The sequence below is a fragment of the Danio rerio genome, chromosome 11, assembly GCF_049306965.1.
Source record: "Danio rerio strain Tuebingen ecotype United States chromosome 11, GRCz12tu, whole genome shotgun sequence".
Taxonomy (NCBI): Eukaryota; Metazoa; Chordata; class Actinopteri; order Cypriniformes; family Danionidae; genus Danio; species Danio rerio.
This window is the reverse complement of record NC_133186.1, coordinates 23,496,256-23,509,292: the sequence shown is the minus strand read 5'-3', so window position 1 is coordinate 23,509,292 and position 13,037 is coordinate 23,496,256. Positions and strand designations below refer to the sequence as shown.

At 34.8% G+C, this 13,037-nt stretch overlaps 2 protein-coding genes across 7 annotated transcripts in view; both read left to right on the top strand.

Moving 5' to 3' along the window:
* The window catches only part of srgap2 (SLIT-ROBO Rho GTPase activating protein 2), a 181,332-nt gene extending 173,914 nt beyond the window's left edge, over positions 1-7,418 (top strand). For 4 of the 5 annotated variants that reach the window (XM_073915896.1, XM_073915898.1, XM_073915897.1 and 1 more), the window contains 2 exons: positions 44-353; positions 3,500-7,418. In XM_073915896.1, coding sequence (XP_073771997.1) covers positions 44-353; positions 3,500-3,955 — 766 coding nt within the window. In that variant the 3' untranslated portion in view covers positions 3,956-7,418. 5 annotated transcript variants of the gene reach the window in all.
* A 2,720-nt stretch (positions 7,419-10,138) lies between these two features.
* The window catches only part of ikbke (inhibitor of nuclear factor kappa B kinase subunit epsilon), a 39,557-nt gene continuing 36,658 nt past the window's right edge, over positions 10,139-13,037 (top strand). Inside the window, 2 exon segments of one of the 2 annotated variants that reach the window (NM_001002751.2) lie at positions 10,139-10,288; positions 10,486-10,571. The gene's annotated coding sequence lies outside the window, so the exon portion shown is untranslated. 2 annotated transcript variants of the gene reach the window in all.

The window sequence follows — 13,037 nt, the reverse complement described above, 5'->3', positions numbered from 1 at the left end:
AAGAGTGTATGTGAGAGTTTGTACTTACACATATTTATCTCAGGTTGAGGAAGCGTCCAGAAGCGACGAGCATCCGGAGAACCATCCGGCCTGTGGAGGAGGGCTCATCAGGAGCAGCAGGGGGCTTAAAGACCTCCTCTATGCCTGCTGGAGGACTGGCCAAGGACAGCTCAGACAAGCGTCCTGTCAGCGCTCACAGCGTCCTGAACTCCATCACCAGACACTCGTCTCTCAAGACTAAAGTAGAGGGTCCTCAAGTTCGCAAATCCACACCTACTGGACGATCCAAGAGCTTCAGCAACCACAGACCCCTCGACCCAGAGGTGATCGCGCAGGTGGAGCACAGCTCACAGGTACGGGACACTTCAGAAATATTATTAGAAACAAGCAGCATTCAAACCCTGTCAGCTTTCATCTAAACTTTCTGGCTCAAGCAGACATCACTGTTGTCCAATCACACCCCATTAGGCAAATGATGACATCAAACTTACATCTCAGTTGATAAAGTATGTAAATCAAACTGATGTCAGAATCTTGACATGGTTTTGTTTTGATGTAAATTGAATGGCAAACATATTGGCATTCATGTCATTAAACCAATTTAAGTGTTATTAACCCCCCCCCTACCCCCACCCCCTAAATAATCACCGATATCACTGTCCAAACTGAATTTATAATTATGTTACAGCATCGTGATCAAGTCTTAAGTAACAACTTATCAGAATGATATCAAGACCTGCCAGAAAACAATTTGTGTGGTAGTTAATATATGCAAATATATGGAAATATACACATTTTTATACTTGTAATGAGTATTTTAGGGTCGATCCATGCTATGGAAGCGTACTTCTATTATTTAAAATATATAACAATTGTTGTTTCTTCATTTGAACTGAAATATTAAGTCATGCTTAACAACTTAACAAAAGTTTTCTTAATTGACAATATTTAATGAATACAAAAATGTTTTGGAGATTTTTTGTAAACTGAAATTGCTATTAGGATGTTAACCTGCATAACTAATATTGCTTCTGAAGACAATCACCTATTAAATCGTAAATCTCTTGAACCATTTAAACATAAAAACAATGTGAAAGAATTGACCGTGTGTCTCCCTCTGGCTGACAACCTTGGTACAACAGGTTGTAGTTTGGTGGCCATTTTGGGTGGACCTTTTTTGATATCCTCTTTTGACTGATATACGCCATTTTCCATGTTCAGCTATGACAGTTCATTAGTTTAAATTTATCAGAAGAAAATTTCATAAGTCAAACCTTCCCATGGCTCCATTAAACCATATCTTCTAAACCATTTATTAAATCCAAATTCTTGTAAAAACCTTTTGTAAATTCTCTACATCACGGGTGTCCAAACTCGGTCCTGGAGGGCCGGTGTCCTGCATAGTTTAGCTCCAACTTCCTTCAACACACCTCCCTGGAAGTTTCTAGCACACCTAGAATAAGGTTGATTAGCTGGTTCAGGTTGGGGTTGGAACTAAATTATGCAGGACACCGGCCCTCCAGGACTGAGTTTGAACACCCCTGCTCTATATCATAGGTCTTAAGCTGGATTCCTTGAGAATTGCAACTCTGCACAGTTTTGCTCCAACCCTAATCAAACTCAGCTGATCCAACTAATCAAGGTCTACTAGAGACTATAAAGCTGTGGTCACACTGGACTTATACACTTCCATTCATACGCACGTGAAAGCCTCAGACCGGAAACGCAAGGTCATGCGTCAAGTTTCGCAGGTTTCTGCGGTGCAAAGTTCAAGTTTGGTGAACTCTAACCTGCGAAATCGCATCACTTGACTGCGTGAGACCAATCAAGGATCAAAACATGACATCTCTGGACAGAAATTTAAAACATGGAGCAATCACTTGCTTTTTTAAATGTCTAATAAGCTTGTTTAACCCTGCCCCTTTTTGCAGCGCTGCACGACAGAATATCGCACGCTCAAACTCTAATGTGACTGCAGCTTCAAGCAGGTGTGAGTTGGAGGTGGTTGGAAAAAATTTTATAAAACAGTTCAAAATGGTTGAGCAAATGTAAAATTTCTCAAAATGGTATGAGCCAAAACTCCAGACTCGGTGCAGTTGTAAACATAGCTGCATGTAATGCTTGTAATGATCACCCCTAATCCTACCCCTTACAGTGACATCACTAGCTACATTAAGTGTCAGTCTCAGCTTGCAAATCCAAGTCTGCATTTAGATAATATTGGAAATTTGGAACCATCCTGCCAAATTTTGTGTTTCTTGGAACACAGCTTGTGCTTAGGCCCCTAATAAATACTGTAGACACACAGGTCAACTTGAGAGCCTGCTTTCCTCTCTGAAAAAGTGCTGAGGTCTCCAGAGGAGCTTGTGTGTTTTAGAGAGTTCTACAGTATTTGTCTTTCTTTGAGCTGTAATTTCACGGTTGGACAGAGCTGCTCCATCTATCCCGGCTGCTGGAAATTGAGTGTGAGTTTCTGTGGTTTAGTCATTGTAGACATGTGGACATCTTATAGATTTGTTGTTGAAAGCCTACAAGGTCTGACCTTAGCGAAAACATTTAGCAATAGATGGTGTCTTTTTAAAAAGAAGTGAAGTGAACTTTTTACTCCTTTTACTGTGGCTTTCGTAGTTTGAAAAAAACAACAACAACAAAGATACACTTATATATATATATATATACACACACACACACACACACACACACACACACACACACACACACACACACAGTTAATTACATATAATTCAAGCATTTAATATTGTATGTGTCTTAGATTATTACAAATTAAAACATTTATTAAATTATTAAATTATTAAAATTATTAATTTATTATTATATTATATTATATTATATTATATTATATTATATTATATTATATTATATTATATTATATTATATTATATTATATTATATTAATAAGTAGGTTATGGAATTTAGTTATATTCAAATATTTATATAGGTTAAAACTACAAATATATGGTGCTTTTTTTCTTTAAAATGCCAGATTATAAACTAATGAATATATACAATAATATTGCAAACAACATGCAGTATATAAACGTCCTTTAAGATAATTTAATTTTGACTATACTGTATGTATGAGAGTACAGACATATTTTCTTCTGCTGTCTTACAAATAATCTTTAGATAAAAACAATAAATAAGCAAAAAGAAAATAAGAATACTATCAAAACTTTCTTGGTTCTGATTATTTTTTACATAAATGTAAAACCAAAAAAATCTGAATAAATAAGAATATAAGTGTAATGGAATTTTTTTATGCTTTTCATTACAAAACTTTATGAGAAACAATTCAATCTAATAAACATTGTCAGTCACACTTCATTTTAATTTTAGTTTACAATTCATGCTATTAACAAACTATTAACTAAGTCTTTTAGCTCAATAAACGGCTAATTGGCTGATTATTAATAGCAAGGTAGTAGTTGGTTTTAGGTAAAGATATTTACATTGTATTTTATTTGTTTTCTTTCTGCAGGACATCGAGGCCACTATGAACACGGCTCTGAGTGAGCTGCGAGAGCTTGAGAGGCAGAGCAACGTCAAACATGCTCCAGACGTGGTTCTCGACACACTGGAGCAGCTCAAAAGTGGCGGGACATCTGAACCATCCAGCCCTCTCCATTCCCGCCTGCTCCGCGAAGCTGAATCCTCTCAGCATCCTCTGCAGCGCAGCGCCAGTTCAGCCAGCGACATGCCCTCCACTTTCCGACCCAGCAAAACCACAGGCCCCAAGAGCCCTCTGTCCTCCATGACCACCGCTTCTGGCTCCACATTCAGAGATAACAAACCTCCAGCCACCAGACCCAAGCCTGTGGTGTTCCCCAAAAGCAGTTCAGCCGGAGGAAGTCCGGCTATGGGATCTCCAACCACCACCATCCCACCAACACCACCACCTCCACCACCACCCACCGACAAATCCTGCCCCGTCTGAGGGTTTCCCAGCAAAAAAACAACAGGATAGTTTAGATTTGAGTGAGCGAGTAAGTGTTTAATACACACAGGATGATTTTTCAGCAGTTGTTAGTTTGGACTGAGACTCGGACATCAGCCGGATCTTCTTTTCTAATCCCAGTTTAGAGCTTTGGAGTTCTTTTCTGTCTGTACAGACTCGTTTTAATGGGAAAAGACTTTTTTTGAGGTCAAAGAACTATTCGAGGAGACATTTTCACCTCAGACTTTAGTGCAAATTGAAGCAGGTTGAATGGAAACACATTTTTTTTTCCTCCTGATATAAATCCGCCACTCAAATGCAATGACATTTCTGAGTCGATCCAATCCGTCAGATTCTACAAATCCAATAATCACTAGTTATACTTCATAATTCACCTTATAACCTACACTGGCACTCTTTTTAGCCAACCAAACCATAAACGTGACAAATAAACACGTTTGCATGAAGATCCACAAGATTTTTTGCATGATGAACGCGACTTCCCAAACCATTGGATTTATCATCGATATTCCGTAATTGCTCCAAAGCACTTCTGAATTCATTAACAGTCTGAGATGTCATTTTATTCTACTATTATAATATCATCGGGCACATAAAAAAAGGGTGTTGTTTTGTATAAGTCTAATAATCGTGATTATAACTGGAAACAAGTATCTAAAAATGAGGAATGTCAAGAAAGCACATTATTTCTTCATGGCCCGTGTGTAAAAAAAAAAGAAAAAATAACAAGAAAAATAATTCTCCCTAGGTCATTACTCGCCTCTGGGTCTGTATCATGGTATCTATGTATTAGTATGTGTGTTTACGTACAGTATGTATATAATGACTCTTCGTAGCAGCCTGACAGCAGTTTCTTTATTTTATTTGATCAGATTTACAATGCAAAAAAAAGGGAAAAACTAAAAGGGGACACATGCAAAAATGAAGCTCGCTTTCTTCTGTTTGTTTTTCTGAAAGAATAAGTGTGCAAAAAGCCTCCTTAAAGAGATAGTGCGCCCAAAAAGGAAGATTTGTGGTTAGTTGACTCATCCTAAAAAGATATTTGACTGTGTGATGTAGATGTAGGTCACTTTATTTCTTTAGTGAACATTAGAAACGATATTTAGCTCAAATTGTGGTCTTTAATTATACTTTGAGTGTCTAAAAAACATCATAAAGGCAACACAAACTTACTCCACATGACAAACGCTGTGATTTAAAGAAGCAAAACAATCAATCTGTGTATGAATTAGAATATTAAGTACATTATTATCATTAATCCCCACAGGCTGATTGTTTTGGATTATAAAATATCAGTCTATCATCATGTATTGAGTTGTGTTGCCTCCATTTGTTTTTATTTTTTACTTTTATTTTGGAAGCCAAAAACATAAAGGCAACACAAAATTACTCCACATGACATACGCTGTGATTTAATGAAGCAAAACAATCGACCTGTGTATGAATCTGAATATTATTTACATTACTGATACCAATGATCCTCACAGACTGATTGTTTTGGAATTTAAAACATCAGTGTATCGTCATGTATTAAGTTTGTGTTGCCTCCATTTGTTTTATTTTATTTATTATTATTATTATTTTTAAAAGTAAAAAATAACATAGAGGCAACACAAACTTACTCCACATGATGTACATTGTGATTTTCTGAAGCAAAACAATTGATCTGTGTATGAATCTGAATATTAAGTATATTGTTGATACCAATGATCCTCACAGACTGATTGTTTTGGATTTTAAAATATCAGTGTATCGTCATGTATTAGGTTTGTGTTGCCTCCATTTGTTTTTATGTATTTTTTAATATTATTTTGAACGTCAAAATTCTCTGATCTACCTTCCTGCAGATTTCAGTTGCAACCCTTATCAAACACACCTGTCTTTAATTATCTAGTGCAGTTCAGGTCCTAATTAATTGGTTCAGGTGTGTTTGATCAGGGTTGGAGCTGAACTCTGTAGGAAGCTAGATCTCCAGGAACAGGGCTAAGCATCCCTGATATACATTATTATCACTGATCCTCACAGACTGATTGTTTTGGATTATAAAACATCAGTGTGTCTTTATGTATTAAGTTTGAAAGTCACAAAATAAAAAATAAATAAACATACAGGAAACACAAATTTTTTAGCATGACTCCTGACAGTACGTTGAGATTCCATCGCAAAACAATTGATCTGAATATGAAGACTAGATATATTCTTAGTTTTGATCCACAGACTGATCGTTCCAGTTTATAAAACATCAGCGTATCATACTTACGTTTTAATTTTGTGTTGCCTGTATGTATGTTTGTTTTGTTTTTGACTCTCAAAGTACTATTAGCTTTTTAATATGTACGACCAAGGCCACATACACAACTGAAAGTCTGGTTAGTGTACAGTCTGAGGGTGAGTAAATTAAACATAATTTCCTTTCATTTTTGGTGGAACTCTTCCTTTAACGTCTGACAATCTTTATAAGATGCCTGTCCAAAGAGCTAAATGCCCCTCACAGGCTCTGCGTGATTTTATTGCCTTCGACAGAACGGATCAGACAAGTGTGTATTTTCCCAAAGCGAGGCCTTATTATGCATGAAAACAAGTTTGTGAACGTAGACAACAGCTAACTGCGACTTATGGAAAATATCTGTAGATAGACTAAGATCTTTATGACTGAGGCATTGTTTTGTTTTTCTCCAAGTAACGTTTCTTGTTTTCCTATTGTGTTCTTTTCTGAATGTGTCGTCGTGTCACAGGTGGTTACATTTGTTCACATGTAAATGATCGGAAGTATTGTGTGCGTGTGTGTGTGTGTGTTGTTCCTGATACCTCATAAAGGCAACTGGAAGCTGTCTTATTGGAGTTTTCGTGAGCAGGACTTTTACATGCAAATGACAGCAGGTCGTGTTTAATGTGTAAATGTTAATAGTATGCTGTCGGCCGAGGCCTACGTTTACACACATGATGTTTCCTTGAGTAAACTGAAATCAATCATTATACACTTGAATCTGCATTGTATGTTTGTGAACACATTGAGTGAGGGTGATTTTCTTTCTTTCTTTCTATTTTCTTTGTAATCATAACTGTATTAAAATGTAATTCCTGTCCAGTTGAAGCAAGACTGTAAAATGAATCGTCTTGTCAGAACTATTTATAGTTGTCCATTCTGATATCTGTTCCCACAGAAGCGTGTGTTCAGATGTTGTTTTGTATATACAATAGTGTACATTGCAGAGGTACATTGTTTTTTTCTTCTTCTTCTTTTTCATATTTTGTTTGTGGGGGTTCTTATTTCTTCTTTTTTTGGTACAATATTGTACAGTTACAGCAATAGTAGTTCCACTCAAATATACATTCTATAATTCCATGTGTAGTTCTTGTAGTAAACATTTTTAAATAAAAAATTGCTTGCTAAACGTGTATTTGATTGTTTCAATTAAACAAAAGCTGCGAAATGTGAAAATTATATCTTTTTTTCAATATTGCCAGCCTTTTTTCATTCTAAATAAAACATAACTGACTAAACATGTCCTTGATTGTTTCTTTTTGTTTGTTTATATATAATAAAAAGGTGTTAAAAAGTATAATTTTATTTTTTTTTGTACAACTTCTCCCAGCAACTTCACTAATAATATATATTTTTATTCATTCATTTTCTTTTCGGCTTAGTCCCTTAATTAATCAGGGGTCGGCACAGCGGAATGAACTGCCAATTTATCCAGCATATGTTTTACGCATCAGATGCCCTTCCAGCTGCAACCCAACACTGGGGAACACCCATACACACGCTTTCACACACATACACTATGGCCAGTTTAGCTTATTCAATTCACCTGTACCGCATGTCTTTGGAGGGAGAACATGCAAACTCCACATAGAAATACCAACTGGGGGCGGGGCTTAAACCACCGACCTTCTTGCTGTAAAGTGAACGTGCTACTGCGTAAACAAAAACATATTTTGTTTATTTTTTTAATAAATATTTCTCTTTGTGAGTAGTACATAACGCGGTTAAAATCGGCAAAATTTTATGCAATATACCATTTCTAAGGAATGTGTACGATTTTTTATTTACTTTTCTTTTTAGAACAACAGTATCTCCAGCAAAAAAGATATCCAAAGATGCCGTTTTAAATTGTAAAAAAAAAAAAAAAAAAAAAAAGATGTTTGGAAATAAATGAAGACAGCAGAAGTCGATGATTTATTTGAATTATTTAGCCTGACATGTATTACAAAATATTAAAAATGTTTCTCAAAATAAAATATATTGTGTTCAAAGGGAAACAAGTTTTTGTTTTTTACTCAGATATTAGAAAAAGAAATTATTTTAGAGCAATGATCACAATACTGTGATACCGTGATATTTTTTTTATCCAAGGTCATACTGTCAGAATCTTATACCGGCCCATGTCTTAGGCTATATATTAGGCATATAAATATATACATATATATATATATATACACACACACACACACACACACACACACACAAATATATATATATATATATATATATATATATATATATATATATATATATATATATATATATATATATATATATATATATATATACATACACACACACACACACAGGCTATATGTATAGAGCAAAAGGCGCTAATCCCGTCACGTCTGTGTTTATGAGGCTGTTTGCTAATTTTATTTGTTTTATTCTGATCAGATATCCGATCGCTTAAACCACTGATGCATTCCAGATGAAACTGGACAGGTATAATCATTTTTTTAGAAAAAATTAATATAAATAAATAAAATTATGACCTGGAGAAAATCTGAGCTGCGCCTGAAACACCTGGTGCACTTTTACAGGGCAATTCTATTAAAAACATGTTCACTATAAGCATAAAACATGTTCTAACTCTTCAGGCCTGTAGCCAGGGGGGTTCGGAAGGCCCACCCCTCACTGACGAAGGTCCAGAACATTTGTCCCATACATGAGCACATTTGTCCTATTTTGACTGCTATGCCATCATAAATAATGAAAATAATCTATCAATAAAGGCTTTTAGACCAGACGGACTCTTCTGTCGGCTGTTGCTTCGGTGGGACTATAATCTGATATAAGAGGTTTTCTTTCACTACTGTATTGTTTTTAAACATAGAAAACATCTTAGAGGTAGCCTAATTTTATACTAAATCTTGGAGTTTTTTTCCGAAATAAAAATGAGCAATAAAAAGGTGTGAAGCACCAGAAGCTGACCACATTAAACTAATTTGACTATATTTTGGCTGTTGTTGATATCCAGGAATTTTCAAATGTACTTTTTTACCAAAGATACTAGAAAAACTCTAAAGAATTTATTATAACTTTATTATTATTATTATTATTATTATTATGTTTTTAAAAAAAAAAATTAAATGGCCAAATTGTGACTGAGGACAGTTAAATGTGCTGGCCAGTCAGTTTTTTTTTTGTCTAATAAATGAAAGTAGGCTACAGTTTTGTTTTTTTTTTTACTTTAAAACTTTAACAGATTGCTATTTTTTCCTAATAATATAAGATGGAAAAAAATGTATATTTTAAAATTTAGTCTTGTTTAATTTTTTTAACTGCAATGTTTTAGGAAATATTTTAGTACATCAAAAAGTGTGGTTATGATGACATTTGACTAGCTAATCCAGCAAAAAATAAATAAATAAAATAAATAAAAATAAAATAAAATTCACTAAAATGCAGTATTTAAATCTCATAGTTAACTAGAAACTGAGGCGTATAACTGCAAAAAGGTCCACTTTTTGAGAAAAAAAAGAACCACCCCTTACTCAATTATGGGTTAAACATATATTTTTAATGGGTCGAAAATCTTAATCATTAGATTAAATCTGTAATCTTTATCAGTGCTTGGGAAATGTGGGGTCTTTTCCAGTCCAGCCCTCGTTTTTGTTCTACAGAAATCCAGGAAGAACTGTACGTAAATACCTTCAATATGCAAATCCTGGTCAAACTTTCCATTCTAGATGTTTTTCACCAGAGGGCGATATACTTTAAAAAAAAATTCTGTCATATTTAATAATGTGCGCTAATGGTTTATAGTTTACCCTTAAAACTAAAGATATGACCTACAAAAAGAATATTTCTCCTTGCTATGTTTTCCTTGTTAACATTTTAAAGATTAAGTAATCTTGTGAGAGCAAAAACACACACAGACGCCCAACAAGGAAGTTCCTGACAGCAATGAAAGGAAAGTTGCTGCTGAGTTTCCGTCAAGCTGCTCTCTTTACTTCAGTCTGAGGACTGCAGGTGTAAAAAGTTTGTACAATAACTCAGTTTGGATTGAAGAGGAAAATGCGTCGCCATCAAACACACAAATGGTTAGTTGATTGTTTTTTGTAGTTTTCTGTTGTCGGTCAGTCAGAATAATGACGACGACGATGATGATGATGATGATGGTGCGAAGGGGAAATTCTTAACGCTATTGTAAGTTGACACGTTTTCCCTAATAAGTACGTTAACATTACATTTAAGAAACATGTTTATTTTTTACAAAATATGATTAATCTGCTTTTAGGTCATACAGGAAGGAAGTGGACTTTATTCGACTCTTCTGCTCTGACTGTTGTGTTTAAGAGAAGTGTTAAGTTCAGGAATAAAACGGTAACGTAACGTAATTCACTTTTTAATTGGATGAGAGACATGTTTATTTTGATTGTGTTTGCCTTATTTTAGCACCTAAATATTATTTAATAACCTTAAAACTCTATTTGATGTTACAATTGGCTAATTATAAACAGAAACTAACGAGAAGTTCACTGACAGCATAATTTACATATTACCAGAGCTCAGTTATGTATTCAATCTGAAGGGAAATTGAACTAGAGATAGTCAAATAGCTAGCTTAGCTAATAACTAATTTTGATTTGACTAAGATTCGTCATGAAAAGTGTCTTAAATGTTTAAATACTTTATAATGTGGATAATTTAATACTCTTTTGAGCAGAATTTACTTTAAATAAAGAAGTAACACAACATGGTAGCCGAACACACTGTGGTTATGCGACCCTTACCATAGTTTAATCAAAGCATTTGTAGTAATACTGTGATTCTACACATGGTTATCAGTCTGCCTAAAAACAGTTACCACAAACTTCTGTTAAATCAAATCAAATCACTTTTGTTGTCACATCATCAGCAGCACGTGTACTATGATGAGTGAAAACCTTATGCTGGCTCCAGACAGTGCATAAATACAACATACTCCAATGAACAAAACAATGTACAATTAGCAATGCTGACAGTAATACATAAAAGACAACAGATGCCTGGAATGACAATGAATGCGCTAAGAAAAACACACATTACACACACGTAGGCACAGATAAACAAGTACACCGTCAAAAAATCTTTTTTCACATTCTTATTATGGGGTGTTGTGTGTAGAATTTTGAGGAAATAATTTAATTGAATCCATTTTGGAATAAGGCAAACACATAGTTTGACTGTAGAAAATTATTGTAGGCAATATTGTTTTGAGTAAGGATTTGGTTAAAGTGCAGTACAATCTACATCTTGATGGCATGCAGTGAGGGGTATGGAAAAAGTTTGTGTGAGGTGTAAGTGTTCATCAGACTACTCAATTTTTTAGGCTACTTTTTGAGCAGTATTTTTTACCGAAGGTTTTTTAGTCTGTTAAAACATTTTAAGCCATGAACAAAGACAACCAGAAAACTAGTCATTAGTAGATTTTTAATGTAAAGATACAATATATTTCAAGCTTATTCTAAATGATTCATATTCTAAATATTTAAGTATGTTGAGAATAATTCTCTGATTGGTGATGTGCAGTGCATTATTTATAGCGCTTCACTTTTCCCACAATTGTTTATGTTATAGCCTTATTCCAAAATGGATTCAATTAAATTATTTCCTCAAAATTCTACACACAACACCCCATAATAAGAATGTGAAAAAAGATTTTTTGAAATTGTTGCAAATTTATTAAAAACAAAAAACCTGAAAAATCACATGTAAATAAGTTTTCACAGCCTTTGCTCAAAACTTTGTTGATGCACCTTTGGCAGCAATTCCAACCACAAGTCTTTTTGAATAGGATGCCGCAAGCTTGGCACTTCTGTCTTTGGGAATTTTTGCCCATTCTTCTCTGTCAGGTTGCATGGGAAGCGATGGTGTACAGCAGGGGTCTCAAACTCAATTTACCTGGGGGCCGCAGGAGGCAAAGTCTGGGTGAGGCTGGGCCGCATAAGGGATTTCACAAAAAAAAAGTCCTCAAATGTCATTATTAACAGTTTTAATTATTTCTTCTGAACATGAAGTGTCCTGAGCATTAATAGAACATTTAGTGAAGATTATGAACAGTTCTTCTGAACATGGCATCTTTTGCCTACTCCTTGCTGCCAGAGACTTGACAGCGCTTCTTCTCACAAATCTGAACCACATTTGGCTTTAGAGCGGAAGCAGTTGAGACCCTCAGTATGGCTTGAAGATGATCATCATTAAGTCTAGACCTGTACTTTGACTTATTGAAGTTCAAGGTGAAGAATAACTTCTCACACAAATATGTGCTCCCAAAAAGGCCAAGTCCTAGGGAAAAAAGTGGGGGAACTCACTCAAAACTTCCATTCCCTCACCTAAAAAAAAGGCGTATATATGTATAAATAAAACACCCCCACCCCACTCCAGTCACATCAGTCTGTACCAGTCTGTATTTACCTATAATATATATAAGACAGGGCTCGAAATTAACTTTTTTACATGGTAGCACCGGTGCTCCAAACTTCAAATATTTAGGAGCACCAAAATAAATTTAGGAGCACCAGAAAAAATTTAGGAGCACCCACCAAAAATGATTGAGCACCGCTACAAATTGCTTTTTAAGGGATTTATTGTATTTTAAAACAACATCAATAGGACTGACAAAAACCAAAAACAACTATCTACCTAATGCTGCGAAGACATTGATATTTGTGTGCAATAATTCCAAAATGAATGTCTAATAATTAGGCTATAGAATATTAGTGATGATGAAAATGACAATAATAGTAAAAATGAATTACATTTCTCATTATGATACTGCCTTGAATGTGCATGAATGTAGGTTATCTG